General features: G+C 52.1%; 1 protein-coding gene and 1 pseudogene across 1 annotated transcript; one reads left to right on the top strand and one right to left on the bottom strand.

Moving 5' to 3' along the window:
• Positions 1–1,424: 1,424 nt before the first annotated feature.
• Positions 1,425–3,820, bottom strand: LOC132810272 (zinc finger protein 239-like; annotated as a pseudogene).
• Positions 3,821–19,414: 15,594 nt separating this feature from the next.
• LOC132810274 (zinc finger protein 229-like) lies at positions 19,415–24,416 on the top strand. Its single transcript, XM_060822636.1, has 2 exons — positions 19,415–19,476; positions 20,497–24,416. Exon 2 carries the CDS (start codon positions 20,747–20,749, stop codon positions 22,094–22,096), a length of 1,350 nt encoding a protein of 449 aa, XP_060678619.1. The 5' UTR covers positions 19,415–19,476; positions 20,497–20,746; the 3' UTR covers positions 22,097–24,416.
• Positions 24,417–25,381: the final 965 nt, after the last annotated feature.

Raw genomic sequence — 25,381 nt, 5'->3', positions numbered from 1 at the left:
CTTTTGAAGAGGTTACAAAGGAGAGACCTCTGTCTGCAGCGGGACTGACCCGCACAGTAGCAGGTCGAGGTGGACGGCATTTAAGGAAAGCTGGATACAGACGTCAGGGAGAAAGGAACTGAAGGGAATGCTGCTGTAAGGAAATCAAGTGTGAGCAAGAAGGGGAGGTGCGTAGAGGCTCACATGGGTCAGAAATACTGAGAGAGACCAGTTGAGCTGAAGGACCTGACTGGAGACTCAATGGACAGAGAGTGAAATCTTGGATCCACCTGCAAGAGAAGGAGAAACACGTGATTTACCTTCCAGATTAAGCAAGTCCCGCAGATTCTACAGATCACTTTATGGCCAGAGCACTGAGTATAGGGGTTGGGGTCTGGACAGGACGTTGGTTAGGCCACTTTTGGATACACAGGAACCTCGATTATCCAAAGGACACATGCAGGTGTATTTCAGTCACTTGACGATTAGATCCCTTACAGTGTGGAAACAGCCCAACCAGTCCACACTGACCCTCCGAAGAGTAACCCACCCAGACCCATTTCCCTCTGACTAATGTACCTAACACGACGGGCATTTAGCATGCCAATTCACCCTGACCTGCACATCTTTGACTGTGGGACGGAACCGGAGCACTAGGAGGAAACCCACGCAGACGCGGGGAGAATGTGCAAACTCCACACAGTCTGTCGCCTGAGGCAGGAATGAAACCCGGTCCCTGGTACTGTCAGGTAGCAGCGCTAACCACTGAGCCACCGTGCTGGTTCATCTAATTCTGGATAATCGAATCCTCTGTATTATGTGCACTTCTGGTCTATCGGAAGGATGTTGCAAAACTTGAAAGGTTCAGAAAGATTGACAGGATGTTGCCTGGGTTGGAGGGTTTCAGCTACAGGGAGAGGCTGAACAGGCTGGGTTGTCTTCCCTGGAACATCGGAGGCTGAGGGTTGACTTTAAGAGAGGGTTATAAAATCATGAGGGCATGGATAGGGATAGACAAAGTCTTTTGCCAGAACTAGAGGGCATAGGTTTAGGGTGAGAGGGAAAGATTTAAAAAGGGTCCTAAGGGGCAACATTTTTCACACAGAGGGTGGTGTGTCTGCGTGTGGAATGAGCTGCCAGAGGAAGTGGTGGAGGCTGGTACAATTGCAGCATTTAAAAGGCATCCACTTGGGTATCTGTGTAAGGAGGGTTTGGAGGATAGGGCCAATTGCTGGCAAATGGAACTTGACTGGTTGAGGATATGGAGGAGTTGGAGCGAAGGGTCTGTTTCTGTGTTGTACATCTCTACTTCAGGAGGTAATGCGCAGTCGCAGGCTCGCAGAGTCACTGGATGCCAAGGGGATGAGAGCACAGCAACTGCAGTGACCCTCCCCCCTCCCACCCAGGGTTAAGCCCTGGGCGGTGACTCACAGCGGCTGGCCCCGTCACTTGTGCCCCCGCTGGTGCTGCAGCAGGTGCTGGGACTGAGCGAAGCCCCTCCCGCAGACGGTCAGTGAACGGCCGCTCCCTGGTATGGACCCGCTGGTGCTGCAGCAGGTGGACGACCGGGGTGAAGCCCTTGCCGCAGACCGAGCAGCTGAAGGGCCTCTCCCCAGTGTGGACCCGCTTGTGGGTCAGCAGGGGTGGCGAGTGGGTGAAGCTCTTGCCGCAGACAGAGCAGCTGAACGGCCCTCTCCTTGGTGTGGACCCGCTGGTGGGACAGCAGGGTGGACGAGTGGGTGAAGCCCTTGCCGCAGACGGAGCAGGTGAAGGGCCGTTCCCCGTGTGGACCCGGCGGGTGGTCAGCAGGTTGGACGAGTGGGTAAAGCTCTTGCCGCAGACCGAGCAGCTGAACGGCCTCTCCCTGGTGTGGACCCGCTGGTGTAAGAACAGGTGGGATGACTGGGTGAAGCCCTTGCCGCAGACGGAGCAGGTGAAGGGCCGCTCCCCGGTGTGGACCCGCCGGTGCCGCAGCAGGTGGACAAGTCGCTGAAGTCCTTCCCGCACTCGGAGCAGGTGAAGGGCCGCTCCCCGGTGTGGACCCGCTGGTGCCGCAGCAGAGTGGACGAGTCGCTGAAGTTCTTCCCGCACTCGGAGCAGGCGTACGGCCTCTCCCCGGTGTGGACCCGCTGGTGGGACAGCAAGTGGGACGACTGGGTGAAGCCTTTGCTGCAGACGGAGCAGGTGAAGGGCCGCTCCCCGGTGTGGACCCGCTGGTGCCGCAGCAGGGTGGACGAGTCGCTGAAGTCCCTTCCGCACTCGGAGCAGGCGTATGGCCCTCTCCCCGGTGTGGACCCCGCTGGTGGGACAGCAGGTGGGACGACTGGGTGAAGCCCTTGCCGCAGACGGAGCAGGTGAAGGGCCGCTCCCCGGTGTGGACACAGCGGTGGATCTCCAGCACGGAGGGGGATCTGAATCCTTTCCCGCAATCCCCACACTTCCACAGTTTCTCCATGGCACGCGGAATGCCTCCTGAGACTTCCTTTCCCCACAGTGGGCAAACTGGCTCAGGCACGTGCCCCTGTGGTTCAGGTAAAGATGATACTTTAAGAGCCTACTGAAGCAGACAAAAACGTTCAAAGAATTTTCCCCTTCTGGACTGAAAGAGGGACGTCTCTCCTGTCCCACGAATCAAGGGGCTCTGTCAGACCTTCACATGGTACTCCGTTGGGGAGCTCTACCTGCAAAGCTGCTCTTCTCATATCCTGTGAAAAGGGGATTACAAAAGTCATTGCTGCCTGCACATGACAGGAATTCAGAACAGATCATTCTAGTTTCTGTAGAACTTCCCTAAAACAACCAAGTTACAATATGCAGATGCCAGTGTTGGGCTGGGGTATACAAAGGTAAAAAAAAAAATCACACATCACCAGGTTGTAGTCCATTAGATTTGTTTAGAAGTTCGAGCTTTCAGAGCTCTGCACCTTCATCAGGTAGCTAGTAAAACCTCCAGGCCAAAAAGACAGCAGATGCTGGAGATCAGAGTGGTGCTGGAAAAGCACAGCAGGTCAGGCAGCATCCGAGGAGCAGGGGAAAAAAAAACAATCGACATTTTGGGCAAAAGCCCTTCATCAGGAATGAGGAAAGAATGAGGACACTTTCCTCATTCCTGAAGAAGGGCTCATGCCCAAAACCTCGATTCTCCTGCTCCTCGGATGCTGCCTGACCTGCTGCGCTTTTCCAGCAATACATTTCCATTATCTGAAATATTAACAAGTTGCCTGATGAAGTAGTGTCTCTCTGAAAGCCAGTGCTTCCAATTAAACCTGTTGGACGATAACCTAGAGTTGAAAAGGTGCTGCTGGAAAAGCTCAGCAGGTCAGGCAGCATCCAAGGAACAGGAGATTTGACGTTTCAGGCATAAGCCCTGAAGAAAGGCTCTGGCCCAAAACGTCGAATCTCCTGTTCCTTGGATGCTGCCTGACCTGCTGAGCATTTCCAGCAACACATTTTCAGCTCTGATCTCCAGCATCTGCAGACCTCATTTTCTCCTATAACCTAGAGTTGTGTGATTTTTAACTTTAAAAAGTGTTGCAAACCTCCACCCGACACACACACACACACTTTTCTTCAATTCTCACTCTGCTGTTTCTGATATTACCCATCCCCCAGTATTGTCCAGAAAGGGACTTATTACCTAAAAAAAGCTGTAAATCTCCATCCCACACACTCTTTAACTCTTGCTGTACCTAATATCCCACCCCCCCCCTTGCTCCAGCAGGGTCTGACTGATGCTCATTGACTGAACCACACTCACCTCTTCCTGGACACAGCGACCCTCCACACCAACACAATATCAGCTTCCCTTAACCCACCCCCGCAACGGCGCATATGCAGGAGCAACCGATCACGTGAATCGAGGGACCGCCGTCGTCACAAAGGCCGTGCGTTGATTGGACGGAGCGCCCGTCCGTGCGGCGTTCCAGCCTTTCCCATTGGTCCGAGTAAAAAATGAGGTCTGCAGATGCTGGAGATCACAGCTGCAAATGTGTTGCTGGTCAAAGCACAGCAGGCCAGGGCAGCATCTCAGGAATAGGAATTCGACATTTCGAGCATAAGCCCTTCATCAGGAATCATTTCCCATTGGTCCACCGCGCCGCGGGTCACGTGGCGGCGCTGGTCGTTGTGACGCCCACGCCCACGTGACCTCTCTCCTGCACCCACCACCCACGCGCCCGTCCCTTCACCTCGACTCGGGGAGGCATGACCAATGGGGAGCCTTGGAGGACCGGAAGGAAGGATGGTCCTCCTACCAATCAGAGCACCCCCTCATTGTTTGAATGCGGAAGTTGGAGCATGAGCTCCTGCTGCTCTCTCTCTCTCTGAATGAAGATTGAGTGTTACCCCAGACTGCATCAACCTCTGTGAGTACAGCACCCTCTCTTCTCACCCCTCCTATTCCATTTCTTTTCTCATTTTGGGATTAAACTGTTGGTTTGTAGGAAGTGAAGTGAAAGGAGGTGAACTGAGGAAAGGTGCATATGCTGGATGCATTGGTCGAGATCGCTGTCTGTGTCTCTGTCTCTCTGTGTGTGTGTGTGTCTCTCTCGTGTCCTTCATCAGGAATTGCGGAGGGGGAGGGGTGGAAAGGGTTCTGAGAGATAAATAGGAAGGTGGGAGTGGGGCTGGGGGTAAGGTAGATGCAGGTTGGGGGGGGGGGTGATGGCGACAGGGTGGAGCAGATTGTTGGGAAGGAAGATGGACAGGTGGGACAGTTTAAGAGGGTGGTGCTGAGTTGGAGGGTTGGAGCTGGGGTGGGAGGGGGGAGGGAATGTGAGGAAACTGGTGAACTCGATGTTGATGCCATGTGGTTGCAGTGTCCTAGGCCACCTGATACCTGGACGAAGAATGCCTCTGCATTGGGACCCTCCAACCATACAGGATCATTCTCCCCCTCCCCCCCCCAGCCCAATCCCAGAGACAACCCTCTAACTTGGGAATGCTCTTTTGAACTGTCCCACCTGTCCATCTGCCTTCCCATCTATCTGCTCCACCCTCCTGTCTGACCTGTCACCACCTTCCCCCGCTTTCATCTACCCATAGCATTCTCAGCTCCCTTCCCCCAGTCCCACCTCCCTCCCATTTATCTCTCAGTCCCTTTGGGCCCACCCCACATTCCTAATCAAGGGGTTATGCCCAAAACGTCAAACCTCCTGCTCCTCAGATGCTGGCTGACCTGCTGTACTCTTGCAGCACCAGACATTTTGGTGCTTATTTGTCTGGATGTTCTGATGTGACCCATTCGCAGATGTGAAGTCACATTCGAGAAAAACTCCTTCATGGAATGTGGGCTTTTTTTTTTGGCAAGGCCAACAATGTTTTCGTCCCTAACTGCCCTTCAGACAAGAGGATTGCCAGACTTTAGGGGGCATTTTAAAAGTCAAGCACGTGAGCCATCATATGCAGGCAGCACCAAGTTAATGCTAGCGGGTTTCCTTCCCTGAAGACCGTTATTGAATCAAATGGGTTTTCAGAAAAGTTTCATTCTCTCAATGACTGAGACTAGTTTTCAATTCAGATTTTAAAAAAATAAATTTAATTTCCCCAAGGTTTGTTTTTACTGGTATTTGAACCCATGAGCCCAGATTATTTGCCTGGGGCCTCTGGATTGCTGGTCCAGTGTTGTTGTTATAACATCACTGACTCGCCTGGACAGCATTGAGAGTCATACAGATGTATAGCACACAGAGACCCTATGTGCAACTGGTGCATGCCGAGCACATAGCCAAAATTGATCTAGTCCGATGTGCCAGCACGTCCCTCCAAACCCTTCCCATTCATATTCCCATCCAGATGCCTTTTAAATGTTTGCAATTGTCCCAGCCTCCACCACTTCCTCTGGCAGCTCATTCCATACACGCACCACCCTCTGACTGACAAAGTTGCCCCTCAGGTCCTTTTTATGTCTTTTCCCCTCTCACCTCTAGTTCTGGACTCTCCCACCCCAGGGAAAAGACCTTGTCTATTCACCCTATCCATGCCCCTCATCATTTTATAAACATCAATAAGGTCACCCCTCAGCCTCCGATGCTCCAGGGAAAACAGCCCCAGCTTACTTAGCCACTCCCTATAGCTCAAACCCTGGCAACATCTTTAACATTTTCTGAACCCTTTCAAGTTTCGTTTAACTGAACAGTAAAAGTCATACTGGACAGGGATATATCATAGTGTTACTATGCAATATGTATTTATTTACGACTGTATAAATTTGATTTATAATTATTTCTAGTTATATCATAGTGTTGTAGCCATGTTATGTATTCAAAGTTTGTGAGAAGATTTGTAGCTCGGGGTGCTCGTTGTTGTGGTTCTGTTTGCCGAGCTGGGAATTTGTGTTGCAGACGTTTCGTCCCCTGTCTAGGTGACATCCTCAGTGCTTGGGAGTCTCCTGTGATGCTTCTGTGTTGTTTCCTCCGGCATTTATAGTGGTTTGTCTCTGCCGCTTCCGATTGTCAGTTCCAGCTGTCCGCTGCAGTGGCCGGTATATTGGGTCCAGGTCGATGTGTTTATTGATGGAATCTGTGGGTGAGTGCCATGCCTCTAGGAATTCCCTGGCTGTTCTCTGTTTGGCTTGTCCTGTAATAGTAGTGTTATGGATGCGGATCATTAGCTGTCTTCCTCTTTGTCCTATGTAGTGTTTTGTGCAGTCCTTATTGTGTACAAAATCCCATGCAAGGCCTGCACAAAACATTACATAGGACAAACAGGAAGACAGCTAACGATCCGCATCCATGAACACCAACTAGCCACGAAACGACACGACCAGCTATCCTTGGTAGCCATACACGCAGATAACAAGCAACATGAATTCGACTGGGACAACACTACTATTATAGGACAAGCCAAACCGAGAACAGCCAGGGAATTCCTAGAGGCATGGCACTCATCCACAGATTCAATCAATAGGCACATCGACCTGGACCCAATATACCGACCACTGCAGCGGACAGCTGGAACTGACAACCGGAAGTGGGCAGAGACAAACCACTATAAACGCCGGAGGAAAGATCACAGAAGCGCTTCACAGGAGGCTCCCAAGCACTGAGGATGTCACCTAGACAGGGGACGAAACGTCTGCAATACAAACTCCCAGCTCGGCGAACAGAACCACAACATGTCATGTATTTCCAGTCATACCCGTTACAGGACAGGAGAATACTGGGCTCAATGCTGACTCTGTGGATGAATCTAGTCAGACTCATTCCTCTCTATATCCACAGAGTCCTGTAAGTGTATTCCTCTATAGGGTCCCTCCAGTCTCACTTGGGTATTGATCGACTCCACTACAGTCATCCTCAGAGCGAGCATGTTCTAGGTCTTGTTACCAAAGCAAAGTTCTTGCTCTGATTCTCTTTCCCCTCCCCCCTCCACATCTTGGTCTGTCAATATGGTAGAGAGAGGTGGGGGGGCAGATAACTAGGTTAGCAAACTGCATGAGGGTGGCATGGTGGCTCAGTAGGTAGCACCGATGCCTCATAGTGCCAGGGACCTGGGTTCAATTCCAGCCTCGGGCGACTCTCCCTGTGGGTTTCCCCCGAGTGCTCCGGTTTCCTCCCACAGTCCAACCTTGTGCAGGTTAGGGTGGGTTGGCCGTGCTAAATTGCCCAGAGTGTTCAGGGATGTGTAGCTTAGGTGCACGTGTCAGGGGTAAATATAGGGGAATGGGTCTGGGTGGGATACTCATCACAGGGTCGGTATGGACTTGTTGGGCAGAAGGGCCTGTTTCCACACTGTAGGGGTTCTAATTCTTAACTTTTCTTGGAGCTAAATCTGCCAAATGTCAGGAATCAGAAAAATTGGGAGGGAGCGTATTAGGTACGGCAGTAGGGAGAGTGTGTGGGATGGAGACTCACAGGTTTTGGGTTATGGGCGTGGAATGAATATTCTGTGAAATCGATCTGTTACAGTGGTTAGCACTGCTGCCTCACAGCGCCTGTCAGACCTGGGTTCAATTCCCGACTCAGGCGACTGACTGTGTGGAGTTTGCACGTTCTCCCCGTGTCTGCGTGGGTTTCCTCCGGGTGCTCCGGTTTCCTCCCACAGTCACAAAGATGTGCGGGGTCAGGTGAATTGGCCAAGCTAAATTGCCCGTAGTGTTAGGTAAGGGGTAAATGTAGGGGTATGGGTGGGTTGCGCTTCGGCGGGTCGGTGTGGACTTGTTGGGCCGAAGGGCCTGTTTCCACACTGTAAGTCTAAGTCTAAACTCTGAGATTCTACGTGATACTGACAGCGATGACTTTCTAATTGACAGGCTTTCACAGGAGGATTTACCTGCATATCTTGAACTAATTGCCTCAGCCAGCTTGACTCATTGGGACTGGAATTTTATCGATCTTTTGAGTGGAGAAGGAGGATTGTCCCGCCTGCTTCCAGAGATCTGACTGGTAAAGCACTGAGATGCCGCTGTCCGAGGGTGGAGGGAGCTTTACCGGAGCGGAGAGTTAGCCAGCCGGCCCCCCGCAGCAGAGTGGGACGTCAGAGGGAGCGTCGAACCTGGAGGGAGGCCGCGCCGTGGGGAAACCGTGGAAGTGTGGGGAATGCGGGAAGGGGTTTCGAGTCCCCTCTGAGCTGGAGATCCACCGGCGCGGTCACACCGGGGAGAGGCCGTTCTCCTGCCCCGAGTCCGGCAAGGCCTTCATTGGGTCCTCCAAGCTGCTGAGGCACCGGCGGGTCCACACCGGGGACAGGCCGTACCCCTGCCCCGGGTGTGGCAAGGCCCTTCACCCAGCTGTCCCACCTGCAGACGCACCGGCGCCTCCACACACCAGGGAGAGGCCTCTCACCTGCCCCGGGGGCGGCAAGGCCTTCAATCGATCGCCGACCCTGCGGACGCACAGGCGCCTTCCCAACGTGATCGCACGGAGTTGAAGTCTGCAGCGAATCCCACCCAGGACTGGGGGGGATCGTGCCCCGTGGGGGGATTGTGCCCCGTTCGAAGACAGTGGGTGAAGCGGGAAGGGAGCGAGGCTTCCTTTCTGCCGGACTGGCCGCTCTCGCTCCCTTTGCTTCCCGTGGGACCGATGCTGTTTGAGGCTGGGACTGCACGTTCCCCGGTGCCAAAGATCTGCAGGAGCTGAGGAAGTGCACTCCTTTCACACCGGATGGTAAATCATGTTTGTCCCATCTATTTCGGTCTTAAATACCCTCCGTGACCTGGCCTCCCAGCCTCCTGTGGCAGTGAATTCCACAGATTCCCCACTCTCTGTCTGAAGAGGTTTCTCCTTATCTCCGTTCTAAAAGGTCTAAGGCTGTGCCCTCGGCTCCTGGTCTCTCCTACCAATGGAAACATCTTCCCAATGGCCACAGATAGTTCAAAGTCAAATACAATAGCCTCTATTCCATTGAGTGTCCAGCACACTTTATAACACTTTGTAAAATCAGGAGGGCCATTGATGAGGTGAGTGGCAGGTGTCTTTTCCCGATAGAATAAAGAATATTCCAGCACAGGAACAGGCCCTTCGGCCCTCCAAGCCTACACCGATCCAGATCCTCTATCTAAACCTGCTGCCTATTTTCTCAGGATCTGTATCCCTCTGCTCCCTGCCCTTTCATGTATCTGTTGAGATACATCTTAAATGACGCCATTGTTCCCGTCCCTACCATCTCCGCTGGCAACACATTCTGGGTACCCAGCATCCTCAGCGTAAAGAACTTTCCATACATATCTTAAATCTTTCCCCTTTCACTTTGAACTCATGACCCCAGGTAACTGAGTCCTCCACTCTGGGGAAAAACATTTCTTGCTATCCACCCTGTCTATACCTCTCATGATTTTGTTGGCCTCAATCAGGTCCACCCTCAACCTCCGTCTTTCCAATGAAAATAATCCTGATCTATTCAAACTCTCTTCATAGTTAGCATCCTCCATACCAGGTAACATCCTGGTGAACCTCCTGTGCACCCTCTCCAAAGCATCCACATCCATTTGGGAATGCGGCGACCAGAACTGTACGTGGTATTCCAAATCTGGCCGAAACAAAGTCTTATCTAACTGTAACATGACCTGCCAACTCTTGTACTCAATACTCTGTCTGATGAAGGAAAGTGTGCCATGTGCCACCTTGACCACTCTACTGTCCTGCATTGCCATCTTCAGGGAATAATGGGCCTGAACACACAGATCTCTCTCTACATCAGTTTTCCCCAGGACTTTTCCATTTACTGTATAGTTCGCTCTTGAATTGGATCTTCCAAAATGCATCACCTCACATTTGTCCGGATTGAACTCCATCTGCCATTTCTCTGCCCAACTCTCCAGTCTATTCTCCATTCTGCTGTATTCTCTGACCGTCCTCTTCACTATCTGCTACTCCACCAGTCTTCGTGTCAACTGCAAACTTGCTAATGAGGCAACCTACACCTTCCTCCAAATCATTTAGATATATCACAAACAACAGTGCTCCCAGCACGGAGCCCTGTGGAACACCACTGGTCACCGTCTCAGTTTTGAGAAACTCCCTTCCAATACTACTCCCTGTCTCCTGTTTCCCAACCAGTTCTCTATCCATCTGGCTAGAATACCCTGGACCCCATGTGATTTCACCTTTTCCATCAGCCTACCATGGGGAACCTTGTCAAATGCCCAAGTAAAGTCCATGTCTATGACATCTGCAGCCCTTCCCTCATCAATCAATTGTGTCATTTCCTCGTAGAATTGTATTGAGTTGCTAAGACGTGACCTTCCCTGAACAAATCCATGCTGCCTGTCACTCATATGCTCATTTTCTTCCAAATGTAAATAGATCTTATCCCTCAGTATCTTCTCCAGCAGCTTCCCTACCACTGACATCCAGCTCACAGGTCTGTAATTACCTGGATTATCCCTGCGACCCTTCTGAAACAAGGGGAAAACATTATCAATTCTCCAGTCATCTGGGACCTCACCTGTGTTTAAGGAAGCTGCAAAGATATCTGTTAAGGCCCAAGCTATTTCCTCTCTTGCTTCCCTCAGTAACCTGGGATAGATCCCATCAGGACCTGGGGACTTTGACCACCTTAATGCCTTTTCAGAATACACGTCACTTCCTCCTCCTTATGCCGACTTGCCCTAGAGTATTCAAAGATCTATCCCTAACGTCAACATCCACTATGTCCCTCTCCTCTATGAATCCTGACACAAAGTACTCATTAAGAATCTTGCCCATTTTCTCTGACTCCACACACATCTTTCCTCCTTCGTCCTTGAGTGGGCCCACCCTTTCTCTAGTTACCCTCTTGCTCCTTATATATGAATAAAGGGCTTTGGGGTTGTCCTTAACCTTGCTCGCTAAGGATATCTCATCGCCCTTTTAACCCTCTTAATTCCTCATTTCAGATTGGTCCTACTTTCCCGTTATTCTTCCAAAGCTTTGTCTGTCTTCAGTCGCCTAGACCTTATGTATGCTTCCTTTTTCCTCTCAGCAAGTCTCACAATTTCACCTGTCATCCATGGTTCCCTAATCTTGCCAATTCCATCCCTCATTTTCACAGAGACATCTCTCTCCTGAACTCGAATCAATTCTCTTTAAGAGCATCCCAAATATCGAATATGGATTTTCCTTCAAAAAGCTGCTCCCAATCCACACTTCCCCAGCTCCTGCTGAGTTTGGGGATAGTTGGCCTTTCCCCAATAAGCACTCTTCCTTTCGGACCACTCTCGTCTTTGTCCATGAGTATTCTAAACCTTACGGAATTGTGATCCCCATCCCCAACGTAATCCCCTCCTGAAACTTCACCCACCTGGCCGGGTTCATTCCCCAACACCAGGTCCAATATGGCCCTTCCCGAGTTGAACTATTTACATACTACTCTGAAACCCTCCTGGATTCTCCTTACAAATTCTGCTCCTCTAACAGTAAGTGAATCCCAGTCAATGTTGGGAAAATTAAAATCTCCTCTCACCACCACCTATCCTACATCTTTCCATGATCTGTTTACATATTTGTACCACTATCTCACGCTCACTATTGGGAGGCCTGTAGTATAGCCCCAACATTGTTACTGCACCCTTCGTATTTCTGAGCTCTGCTGAAAATGTGTTGCTGGTTAAAGCACAGCAGGTTAGGCAGCATCTAAGGAATAGGAAATTCGATGTTTCGAGCATAAGCCCTTCATCAGGAATGAGGCGAGTTTGCCAAGCAGGCTAAGATAAAAGGTAGGGAGGAGGGACTTGGGGGAGGGGCGATGGAGATGTGATAGGTGGAAGGAGGTCAAGGTGAGGGTGATAGGCCGGAGTGGGGTGGGGGCGGAGAGGTCAGGAAGGAGATTGCAGGTTAGGAGGGCGGTGCTGAGTTGAGGGAACCGACTGAGACAAGGTGGGAGGAGGGGAAATGAGGAAACTGGAGAAATCGGAGTTCATTCCTTGTGGTTGGAGGGTTCCCAGGCGGAAGATGAGGCACTCTTCCTCCAGCCGTCATCTTATGTTCTGCCGGTGCAGGAGTCCAAGGACCTGCATGTCCTCGGTGGAGTGGGAGGGAGTGTTAAAGTGTTGAGCCACGGGGTGGTTGGGTTGGTTGGTCCGGGCGTCCCAGAGGTGTTCTCTGAAGCGTTCAGCAAGTAAGCGGCCTGTCTCCCCAATATAGAGGAGGCCACATCGGGTGCAGCGGATGCAATAGATGATGTGTGTGGAGGTACAGGTGAACTTGTGGCGGATATGGAAGGATCCCTTGGGGCCTTGGAGGGAAGTGAGTGTGGAAGTGTGGGCGCAAGTTTTACATTTCCTGCGGTTGCAGAGGAAGGTGCCGGGGGTGGAGGTTGGGTTGGTGGGGGGTGTGGACCTGACGAGGGAGTCACGAAGGGAGTGGTCCTTGCGGAACGCTGATAGGGGAGGGGAGGGAAATATATCCCTGGTGGTGGGGTCTGTTTGGAGGTGGCGGAAATGACGGCGGATGATACGTTGTATGCGGAGGTTGGTGGGGTGGTAGGTGAGAACCAGTGGGGTTCTGTTTTGGTGGCGGTTGGAGGAGCGGGGCTCAAGGGCGGAGGAGCAGGAAGTGGAGGAGATGCGGTGGAGGGCATCGTCAATCACGTCTGGGGGGAATCTACGGTCCTTGAAGAAGGAGGCCATCTGGGCTGTGCGGTGTTGGAACTGGTCCTCCTGGGAGCAGATGCGGCGGAGACTAAGGAATTGGGAATATGGGATGGAGTTTTTACAGGGGGCAGGGTGGGAGGAGGTGTAGTCCAGGTAGCTGTGGGAGTCAGTCGGTTTATAGTAGATGTCTGTGTTGAGTCGGTCGCCCGAGATAGAGATGGAAAGGTCTAGGAAGGGGAGGGAGGAGTCTGAGACAGTCCAGGTGAATTTGAGGTCGGGATGGAAGGTGTTAGTAAAGTTGATGAACTGTTCAACCTCCTCGTGGGAGCACGAGGCAGCGTCGATACAGTCATCGATGTAGCGGAGGAAAAGGTGGGGGGTGGTGCCAGTGTAGTTGCGGAAGATGGACTGTTCCACATATCCTACGAAGAGGCAGGCATAGCTGGGGCCCATGTGGGTGCCCATGGCAACTCCTTTAGTTTGGAGGAAGTGGGAGGATTGACAAGAGAAGTTCTTCAATACACGGAAGATAACAAATGTTCATCACATTGATTCCTGAGAGGAGAGGATTCATGGATCAGGAGGGATCGAGTCGATTGGCAATGAATTCAATAGGTTTGAACACAATGATGGGGAATCGCATGGGAACCGATAAAATTCCAGGAGGGATGGGTTCAGATTTTTGGGACATTGGGGCCAGTGCTGGGGGTGGAGGGACTATTACAAATCAGATGAGTTACACCCGGGCCAGACTGGAACCAATATCCTTGGGGGTGCTTTTGCTATCGCTGCTGGGGAGGGTTTAAACTAATGTGGCGGGGGATGGGAAACAAATGAGGAGGTTCGTGGTCAGGAAGGAGGTAGTAACTAAAGCCTGAAAGGAGCGAGATAATAAAGTCAGTGTGACAAAGGGGAAGAGTCACAGGGAACAGATGATGAACGCAAAGGGACAGGTGGTCTGAGGTGCATTTGTTTTAATGCAATAAGTGTAGTAGGTAAGGCAGATGAACTTAGGGCTTGGAGTCGTACCTGGGAGGATGATGTTATTGCTAACACTGAGACTTGGTTGAGGAAAGAACAAGATTGGCAACTGAATATCCCAGGATATCGATGCTTCAGGTGGGATAGAGAGGGAGGTAAAAGAGGTGAAGGAGTGGTATTACTGGTCAGAGAAGCTATCACAGCTGTGCTGAAGGAATGCACTATGAAGGACTCGAGCAGTGAGGTAATATGGGAAAAGTCCTGGGGAAAACTGATGTAGAGAGAGATCTGTGTGTTCAGGCCCATTGTCTCCTGAAGATGGCAATGCAGGTCAGTAGAGTGGTCAAGGCGGCATATGGCACACTTTCCTTCATCGGACAGAGTATTGTGTACAAGAGTTGGCAGGTCATGTTACAGTTATACAAGACTTTGTTTCGGCCAGATTTGGAATACCACGTACAGTTCTGGTCGCCACATTACCAAATGGATGTGGATGCTTTGGAGAGGGTGCACAGGAGGTTCACCAGGATGTACCTGGTATGGAGGATGCTAACTATGAAGAGAGGTTGAATAGATCAGGATTATTTTCATTGGAAAGACGGAGGTTGAGGGGGGACCAGATTGAGGCCAACAAAATCATGAGAGGTATAGACAGGGTGGAAAGCAAGAAATGTTTTTCCCCAGAGTGGAGGACTCAGTTACCGGGGGTCATGAGTTCAAAGTGAGAGGGGAAAGATTTAAGATATGTATGGAAAGTTCTTTACACTGAGGGTGCTGGGTACCCGGAATGTGTTGCCAGCGGAGATGGTCGGGACGGGAACAATGGCGTCATTTAAGATGTATCTCAACAGATACCTGAAAGGGCAGGGAGCAGAGGGATACAATCCTGAGAAAATAGGCAGCAGGTTTAGATAGAGGATCTGGATCGGTGTAGGCTTGGAGGGCCGAAGGGCCTGTTCCTGTGCTGGAATATTCTTTATTCTATCGGGAAAAGACACCTGCCACTCACCTCATCAATGGCCCTCCTGATTTTACAAAGTGTTATAAAGTGTGTTGGACACTCAATGGAATAGAGGCTATTGTATTTGACTTTGATCTATCTGTGGCCATTGGGAAGATGTTTCCATTGGTAGGAGAGACCAGGAGCCGAGGGCACAGCCTTAGCCCTTTTAGAACGGAGATAAGGAGAAACCTCTTCAGACAAAGAGTGGGGAATCTGGGGAATTCACTGCCACAGGAGGCTGGGAGGCCAGGTCACGGAGGGTATTTAAGACTGAAATAGATGGGACAAACATGATTTACCATCCGGTGTGAAAGGAGTGCACTTCCTCAGCTCCTGCAGATCTTTGGCCCGGGGAACGTGCAGTCCCAGCCTCAAACAGCATCGGTCCCACGGGAAGCAAAGGGAGCGAGAGCGGCCAGTCCGGCAGAAAGGAAGCCTCGCTCCCTTCCCGCTTCACCCACTGTCTTCGAACGGGGCACAATCCCCCCACGGGGCACGATCCCCCCACAGTCCTGGGTGGGATTCGCTGCAGACTTCAACTCCGTGCGATCACGTTGGGAAGGCGCCTGTGCGTCCGCAGGGTCGGCGATCGATTGAAGGCCTTGCCGCCCCCGGGGCAGGTGAGAGGCCTCTCCCTGGTGTGTGGAGGCGCCGGTGCGTCTGCAGGTGGGACAGCTGGGTGAAGGGCCTTGCGGCCCCCGGGGCAGGGGTACGGACTGTCCCCGGTGTGGACCCGCCGGTGCCTCAGCAGCTTGGAGGACCCAATGAAGGCCTTGCCGGACTCGGGGCAGGAGAACGGCCTCTCCCCGGTGTGCCCGCGCCGGTGGATCTCCAGCTCAGAGGGGACTCGAAACCCCTTCCCGCATTCCCCACACTTCCACGGTTTCCCCACGGCGCGGGCTCCCTCCAGGTTCGACGCGGAGAGTCGCCCGAGGCTGGAATTGAACCCAGGTCCCTGGCACTATGAGGCATCGGTGCTACCTACTGAGCCATCATGCCACCCTCTTGCAGTTTGCTAACCTAGTTATCTGCCCCCCCACTCTCTTCCTACCATACTGACAGACCAAGATGTGGGGGGAGGGGAAAGAGAATCAGAGCAAGACCTTTGCTTTGATAACAAGACCTAGAACATGCTCGCTCTGAGGATGACTGTAGTGGAGTCGATCAATACCCAAGTGAGACTGGAGGGACCCTATAGAGGAATACACTTACAGGACTCTGTGGATATAGAGAGGAATGAGTCTGACTAGATTCATCCACAGAGTCAGCATTGAGCCCAGTATTCTCCTGTCCTGTAATGGGTATGACTGGAAATACATGACATGTTGTGGTTCTGTTCGTCGAGCTGGGAATTTGTGTTGCAGACGTTTCGTCCCCTGTCTAGGTGACATCCTCAGTGCTTGGGAGCCTCCTGTGAAGCGCTTCTGTGATCTTTCCTCCGGCATTTATAGTGGTTTGTCTCTGCCTGCTTCCGGTTGTCAGTTCCAGCTGTCCGCTGCAGCGGTTGGTATATTGGGTCCAGGTCGATGTGCTTATTGATTGAATCTGTGGATGAGTGCCATGCCTCTAGGAATTCCCTGGCTATTCTCGGTTTGGTTTGTCCTATAATAGTAGTGTTATCCCAGTCGAATTCATGTTGCTTGTCATCTGCGTGTATGGCTACCAAGGATAGCTGGTCGTGTCGTTTCGTGGCTAGTTGGCATTCATGGATGCGGATCGTTAGCTGTCTTCCTGTTTGTCCTATGTAGTGTTTTGTGCAGGCCTTGCATGGGATTTTAGTACACAATAAGGTGTGCAAAAAACACTACATAGGACAAACAGGAAGACAGCTAATGATCCGCATCCATAACACTACTATTACAGGACAAGCCAAACAGAGAACAGCCAGGGAATTCCTGGAGGCATGGCACTCACCCACAGATTCAATCAATAAACACATCGACCTGGACCCAATATACCGGCCACTGCAGCGGACAGCTGGAACTGACAATCGGAAGTGGCAGAGACAAACCACTATAAATGCCGGAGGAAACAACACAGAAGTGCTTCACAGGAGACTCCCAAGCACTGAGGATGTCACCCAAACAGGGGACGAAACGTCTTCAACACAAATTCCCAGCTCGGCAAACAGAACCACAACAACGAGCAGCCCAGCTACAAATCTTCTCCCAACCTTGGAATACATAACATGGCTACAACACTATGATATAACTAGAAATAATTATAAATCAAATTTATACAGCCGTAAATAAATACATATTGCACAGTAACACTATGATATATCCCTGTCCAGTATGACTTTTACTGTTCAGTTAAACGAAACTTGAAAGGGTTCAGAAAATGTTAACAAAGATGTTGCCAGGGTTTGAGCTATCGGGAGTGGCTAAATAAGCTGGGGCTGTTTTCCCTGGAGCATCGGAGGCTGAGGGGTGACCTTATTGAGGTTTATAAAATGATGAGGGGCATGGATAGGGTGAATAGACAAGGTCTTTTCCCTGGGGTGGGAGAGTCCAGAACTAGAGGTGAGAGGGGAATAGACATAAAAAGGACCTAAGGGGCAACTTTGTCAGTCAGAGGGTGGTGCGTGTATGGAATGAGCTGCCAGAGGAAGTGGTGGAGGCTGGGACACATGCAACATTTAAAAGGCATCTGGATGGGAATATGAATGGGGAGGGTTTGGAGGGACGTGCTGGCACATCGGACTAGATCAATTTTGGCTATGTGCTCGGCATGCACCAGTTGCACATAGGGTCTCTGTGTGCTATACATCTGTATGACTCTCAATGCTGTCCAGGCGAGTCAGTGATGATATAACAACACTGGACCAGCAATCCAGAGGCCCCAGGCAAATAATCTGGGCTCATGGGTTCAAATACCAGTAAAAACAAACATTGGGGAAATTAAATTTATTTTTTTAAATCTGAATTGAAAACTAGTCTCAGTCATTGAGAGAATGAAACTTTTCTGAAAACCCATTTGATTCAATAACGCTCTTCAGGGAAGGAAACCCGCTAGCATTAACTTGGTGCTGCCTGCATATGATGGCTCACGTGCTTGACTTTTAAAATGCCCCCTAAAGTCTGGCAATCCTCTTGTCTGAAGGGCAGTTCGGGACGAAAACATTGTTGGCCTTGCCAAAAAAAAAGCCCACATTCCATGAAGGAGTTTTTCTCGAATGTGACTTCACATCTGCGAATGGGTCACATCAGAACATCCAGACAAATAAGCACCAAAATGTCTGGTGCTGCAAGAGTACAGCAGGTCAGCCAGCATCTGAGGAGCAGGAGGTTTGATGTTTTGGGCATAACCCCTTGATTAGGAATGTGGGGTGGGCCCAAAGGGACTGAGAGATAAATGGGAGGGAGGTGGGACTGGGGGAAGGGAGCTGAGAATGCTATGGGTAGATGAAAGCGGGGGAAGAAGGTGACAGGTCAGACAGGAGGGTGGAGCAGATAGATGGGAAGGCAGATGGACAGGTGGGACAGTTCAAAAGAGCATTCCCAAGTTAGAGGGTTGTCTCTGGGATTGGGCAGGGGCCGGGAGGGGGAGGAATGAGGAAACTGGTGAAATCAATATTGATCCTGTATGGTTGGAGGGTCCCAATGCAGAGGCATTCTTCCTCCAGGTATCAGGTGGCCTAGGACCCTGCAACCACATGGCATCAACATCGATTTCACCAGTTTCCTCACATTCCCTCCCCCCCCACCCCAGCTCCAACCCTCCAACTCAGCACCACCCTCTTGAACTGTCCCACCTGTCCATCTTCCTTCCCACCAATCTGCTCCACCCTGTCGCCATCACCCCCACCCAACCTGCATCTACCTTACCCCCAGCCCCACTCCCACCTTCCTATTTATCTCTCAGCACCCTTTCCACCCCTCCACAATTCCTGATGAAGGACACGAGAGAGAGAGAGAGACACATATACACACACACACAGACACAGACAGCGATCTAGACCAATGCATCCAGCATATGCACCTTTCCTGAGTTCACCTCCTTTCACTTCACTTCCTACAAACCAACAGTTTAATCCCAAAATGAGAAAAGAAATGGAATAGGAGGGGTGAGAAGAGAGGGTGCTGTACTCACAGAGGTTGGTGCAGTCTGGGGTAACACTCAATCTTCATTCAGAGAGAGAGAGAGCAGCTGGAGCTCATGATCCAACTTCCGCATTCAGACACTGAGGGGATGCTCTGATTGGTAGGAGGTCCAGCCTTCCATCCGGTCCTCCAAGGCTCCCCATTGGTCATGCCTCCCCGCTTCGAGGGGAAGGGAGAGAGGTCACGTGGGCGTCACAAAGACCAGCGCGGCGCGTTGGACTAATGGGAACGGCTGGAACGCCGCACGGGCGGGCGCTCCGTCCAATCAACGCGCGGCCTTTGTGACGACGGCGGTCCCTCCATTCACGTGATCGGTTGCTCCTGCACATGCGCCGTTGCGGGGCGGGGTTAAGGGGAGCTGATGTTAGGTTGGTCTGGAGGGTCCCTGTATCCAGGAAGAGGTGAGTGTGGCTCAGTCAATGAGCATCAGTCAGACCCTGCTGGAGCATGGGGGGAGGTGGGATATTAGGTACAGCAAGAGTTAAAGAGTGTGTGGGATGGAGATTTACAGCTTTTTTAGGTAATAAGTCCCTTTCTGGACAATACTGGGGGATGGGTGATATCAGAAACAGCAGAGTGAGAATTGAAGAAGTGTGTGTGTGTGGTGGAGATTTGCAACACTTTTTAAAGTTAAAAATCACACAACTCTAGGTTATAGGAGAAAATGAGGACTGGAGATTAGAGCTGAAAATGTGTTGCTGGAAAAGCTCAGCAGGTCAGGCAGCATCCAAGGAACAGGAGATTCGACGTTTCAGGCCAGAGCCTTTCTTCAGGGCTTATGCCTGAAACGTCGAATCTCCTGTTCCTTGGATGCTGCCTGACCTGCTGAGCTTTTCCAGCAGCACCTTTTCAACTCTAGGTTATAGTCCAACAGGTTTAATTGGAAGCACTGGCTTTCAGAGAGACACTACTTCATCAGGCAACTTGTTAATATTTCAGATAATGGAAATGTATTGCTGGAAAAGCGCAGCAGGTCAGGCAGCATCCGAGGAGCAGGAGAATCGAGGTTTTGGGCATGAGCCCTTCTTCAGGAATGAGGAAAGTGTCCTCATTCCTGATGAAGGGCTTTTGCCCGAAACGTCGATTTTTTTTTTTCCCTGCTCCTCGGATGCTGCCTGACCTGCTGTGCTTTTCCAGCACCACACTGATCTCCAGCATCTGCTGTCTTTTTCGCCTGGAGGTTTTACTAGCTACCTGATGAAGGTGCAGAGCTCTGAAAGCTCGAACTTCTAAACAAATCTAATGGACTACAACCTGGTGATGTGTGATTTTTTTTTTACCTTTGTATACCCCAGCCCAACACTGGCATCTGCATATTGTAACTTGGTTGTTTTAGGGAAGTTCTACAGAAACTAGAATGATCTGTTCTGAATTCCTGTCATGTGCAGGCAGCAATGACTTTTGTAATCCCCTTTTCACAGGATATGAGAAGAGCAGCTTTGCAGGTAGAGCTCCCCAACGGAGTACCATGTGAAGGTCTGACAGAGCCCCTTGATTCGTGGGACAGGAGAGACGTCCCTCTTTCAGTCCAGAAGGGGCAAATTCTTTGAACGTTTTTGTCTGCTTCAGTAGGCTCTTAAAGTATCGTCTTTACCTGAACCACAGGGGCACGTGCCTGAGCCAGTTTGCCCACTGTGGGGAAAGGAAGTCTCAGGAGGCATTCCGCGCGCCATGGAGAAACCGTGGAAGTGTGGGGATTGCGGGAAAGGATTCCGCTCCCCCTCCAAGCTGGAGATCCACCGCCGTGTCCACACCGGGGAGAGGCCGTTCAGCTGCTCGGTGTGCGGGAAGGGCTTCAGCGACTCGTCCACCCTGCTGACCCACCAGCGGGTCCACACCGGGGAGCAGCCCTTCACCTGCTCAGTGTGCGGGAAGGGCTTCACCCGGCTGTCCACCCTGCTGACCCACCAGCGGCTCCACACCGGGGAGAGGCCGTTCGCCTGCTCCGAGTGCGGGAAGGGCTTCAGCGACTCGTCCACCCTGCTGCGGCACCAGCAGGTCCACACCGGGGAGAGGCCCTTCACCTGCTCCGTCTGCGGCAAGGGCTTCACCCAGTCGTCCACCCTGTTCTCACACCAGCGGGTCCACACCGGGGAGAGGCCGTTCAGCTGCTCCGTCTGCAGCAAGAGCTTTACCCAATCGTCCACCCTGCTGACCCACCAGCGGATCCACACCGGGGAGGGGGCCTTCACCTGCTCCGAGTGCGGGAAGGCCTTCACTAAGTCGTTGAAACTGAAGTCCCACCAGCAGGTCCACACCAGGAAGCGGCCCTTCACCTGCTCCGTCTGCGACAAGGGCTTCGCCCGCTCGTCCGACCTGCTAACCCACCAGCGGGTCCACACCGGGGATAGGCCGTTCAGCTGCTCGGTCTGCGGCAAGAGCTTTACCCGCTCGTCCGACCTGCTAACCCACCAGCGGGTCCACACCGGGGAGAGGCCGTTCAGCTGCTCGGTCTGCGGCAAGAGCTTTTCCCGCTCGTCCAACCTGCTGACCCACGAGCGGCTCCACACCGGGGAGCGGCCCTTCACCTGCTCCGTCTGCGGCAAGGGCTTCACCCGCTCGTCGCACCTGCTGCGGCACCAGCGGGTCCACACCGGGGAGCGGCCCTTCACCTGCTCGGTGTGCGGCAAGAGCTTTACCCGCTCGTTCAACCTGCTGGCCCACCAGCGGGTCCACACTGGGGAGCGGCGCTTCACCTGCTCAGTCTGTGGCAAGGGCTTCCCTCACTCGTCCACCCTGCTGCAGCACCGGCAGGTCCACACCGGGGAGCGGCCCTTCACCTGCTCCGTCTGCGGCAAGGGCTTCCCTCACTCGTCCGACCTGCTGCGGCACCAGCAGGTCCACACCGGGGAGAGGCCGTTCAGCTGCTCGGTCTGCGGCAAGAGCTTTACCCGCTCGTCCGACCTGCTGGCCCACCAGCGGGTCCACACCGGGGAGAGGCCGTTCAGCTGCTCGGTCTGCAGCAAGAGCTTCACCCGCTCGTTCAACCTGCTGGCCCACCAGCGGGTCCACACTGGGTAGCGGCCCTTCACCTGCCTGGTCTGCGGCAAGGGCTTCCCCCATTCGTCCGGCCTCCAGATCCACCAGTGGGTCCACACGGGGGAGCATCCTTCCGATAGACCAGAAGTGCACATAATACAGAGAAACTTCGATTATCCAGAATTAGATGAACCAGCACGGTGGCTCAGTGGTTAGCGCTGCTACCTCACAGTACCAGGGACCCAGGTTTCATTCCTGCCTCAGGCGACAGACTGTGTGGAGTTTGCACATTCTCCCCGCGTCTGCGTGGGTTTCCTCCTAGTGCTCCGGTTCCGTCCCACAGTCCAAAGATGTGCAGGTCAGGGTGAATTGGCCATGCTAAATTGCCCGTCGTGTTAGGTATATTAGTCAGAGGGAAATGGGTCTGGGTGGGTTACTCTTCGGAGGCTCAGTGTGGACTGGTTGGGCCTGTTTCCACACTGTAAGGGATCTAATCGTCAAGCGACTGAAATACACCCTGCATGTGTCCTTTGGATAATCGAGGTTCCTGTGTATTCCAAAAGTGGCCTAACCAACGTCCTGTCCAGACCCCAACCCCTATACTCAGTGCTCTGGCCATAAAGTGATCTGTAGAATCTGCGGGACTTGCTTAATCCTGGAAGGTAAATCACGTGTTTCTCCTTCTCTTGCAGGTGGATCCAAGATTTCACTCTCTGTCCCATTGAGTCTCCAGTCAGGTCCTTCAGCTCAACTGGTCTCTCTCAGTATTTCTGACCCATGTGAGCCTCTACGCACCTCCCCTTCACTTGCTCACACTTGATTTCCCTTACAGCAGCATTCCCTTCAGTTCCTTTCTCCCTGACGTCTGTATCCAGCTTCTCCTTAAATGCCGTCCACCTCGACCTGCTACTGTGGGGGCCATTCCCGCTGCAGACAGAGGTCTCTCCTTTGTAACCTCTTCAAAAGATTAACCGCTGACTTCCCCCTTCAGTCTTTTCCATTTCTGGGTCTCCCCGCTGTTGCGAAACTTGGAATGGTTCAGAAAAGATTTACAAGGATGTTACCAGGGTTGGAGGATCTGAGCTACAGGGAGAGGCTGAACAGGCTGGGGCTGTTTTCCCTGGAGCGTCGGAGGCTGAGGGATGACCTTATAGAGGTTTACAAAATTATGACCGGCATGGATAGGATAAATAGGCAAAGTCTTTTCCCTGGGGTTGGGGAATCCAGAACTAGAGGGCATAGGTTTAGGGTGAGAGGGGAAGATATAAAAGAGACCTACAGGGCAACTTTTTCATACAGAAGGTGGTGTGTGTACGGAATGAGCTGCCAGAGGATGTGGTGGAGGCTGGTACAATTACAACATTTAAGAGGCATTTGGATGGGTATATGAATAGGAAGGGTTTGGAGGGATATGGGCCGGGTGCTGGCAGGTGGGACTAGTTTGGGTTGGGATATTTGGTCGGTACGGACGGGTTAGACCGAAGGGTCTGTTTCCGTGCTGTACATCTCTTGACAAAGCCTTGTCTGAGGGTGAAATGTTGTCATTCCCGTTGATGCGGGTGGTCCCCTGTCTGTTGTCCTTTTTGTTTCCTTTCTCGGAAAGGACGTCGCGGACATGGGCAGCGTTCCCGAGCCCCGCTCCGGAACGGGTTGTTCCGTCCTCTTCCAGGCCCCGGGGTGGGGGGAAGGGGCAGCTTGAGTGCAGTGGGAGAGTGGGCCATTCACTGGGAGGGTGCCAATGGGACGGGAGAGCGGTACCGGTAATGGGGCGAGGGGGAGATGCCTCAGACCGCCAGAAACACTGGGGCAGCTGCTCGCGTGCTCCTTTTGGATCTCACAGCACAGGGAGGCCATTCATCTGATTACCTCCCCGTCTCTGTCTCTCTGGCTCTGTCTCTGGCTCTCTCTGTCTGTGTCTCTGCGTCTGCCTCTGCGTCTGTCTGTCTCTCTGAGGTGACAGCGGATTCCAGCATATTGCTGCTTGCTGGGTAAACCTGTTTTTCCTCTGTTTTCCCCCTCTCTCTCCTGCTCAAACCCCTGAACTTCAGGCCGCCCCTGACCTTGTCACTATCAGTGAATAGGGAACAGCTTTTCTTCCTCCACCTTATCTGAACCTATCACAATCTTCCCCACTTTCACCAGTTGTATCTGTGTGTGACCCTCTCTTTCTGTGTCTCTTTCTCTCCTAAGCCCCCTCCCTCACCACATCCCATTTACCCACCCCCCCCTGTCATGCTCCCACTTTCAAACGGTCTCGTTGTGTTTTCACTGCCTCTTCCCCATCGTTTCCGTCAAGCACCTCATCTCACGCTTAGAACCCCTGCAGTGTAGGAGCAGGCCCTTCAGCCCATCCAACCCACACCAACCCTCACCCAGACCTCTGCCCGTAACCCTGCAATTCCCATTGACTAACCCACCTAGCCTACACATCCCTGGGCACTATGGGTAATTTAGCACGGCCAATGCCCCCTAACCTGCACAGCCCTAGGCACTATGGGTAATTTAGCACGGCCAATGCCCCCTAACCTGCACAGCCCTAGGCACTATGGGTAATTTAGCACGGCCAATGCCCCCTAACCTGCACATCCCCAAACACTATGTAATTTAGCACGGCCAGGCCACCCAAACCTGCACATCCCTGGATAGTATAGGACAATTTAGCCTGGCCAATCCACCCTCACCTACACAACCCTGGACACTATGGGTAGTTTAGCCTGACCAATCCACCCAAACCTGCACATCCCTGGATACTATAGGACAATTTAGCCTGGCCAATCCTACACTAAGGGTGGATTGGCCATGCTAAATTACCCATAGTACCCAGGGATGTGTAGGTTAGGGTCGATTGGCCATGCTAAATTACCCAATCCTACACATCCCTGGGTACTGTTAGGATAAAATAGGTCAAGGGAGGGTGGAGCTATAGCTGCTGTTTGGGGAATTGAAACTGTAGCTGTAGCTGCTACTTGGGAAATCGAAACTGTTGCTTACGTGGCCAGCTCAGCTGCCAACGCCCAAATGAGCTCAATAACAGGAAACGCCTAGCAAACGCGAAATGTCCTAATAAGGCAATGCTTAGTAGCTCCGCGAAGCTCTGCTTAGCAAAGAGTATATCAGGAGCAGATTTGGGAGGGGAAGGCAGAACGTGCCTTCTCCAGTGAATGCATGGTGATTCACTGTATCAGCTACGATTCTGCAATAAAGCCTGCTTGTGCCAAACAATTGAGCATCTGTTGTCTCTCCTCCTAAAACGAACATGCAAGGACAAATTCCGTCCTAATATTTGGTGACTCCCAACGCGGGGAGGAAAGAGATAACAGTTGGCAG

This window comes from Hemiscyllium ocellatum, unplaced genomic scaffold (assembly GCF_020745735.1).
Source record: "Hemiscyllium ocellatum isolate sHemOce1 unplaced genomic scaffold, sHemOce1.pat.X.cur. scaffold_1597_pat_ctg1, whole genome shotgun sequence".
Classification (NCBI taxonomy): Eukaryota; Metazoa; Chordata; class Chondrichthyes; order Orectolobiformes; family Hemiscylliidae; genus Hemiscyllium; species Hemiscyllium ocellatum.
The sequence above is the reverse complement of the archived record's forward strand: the minus strand, read 5'-3'. Positions and strand labels throughout refer to the sequence as shown.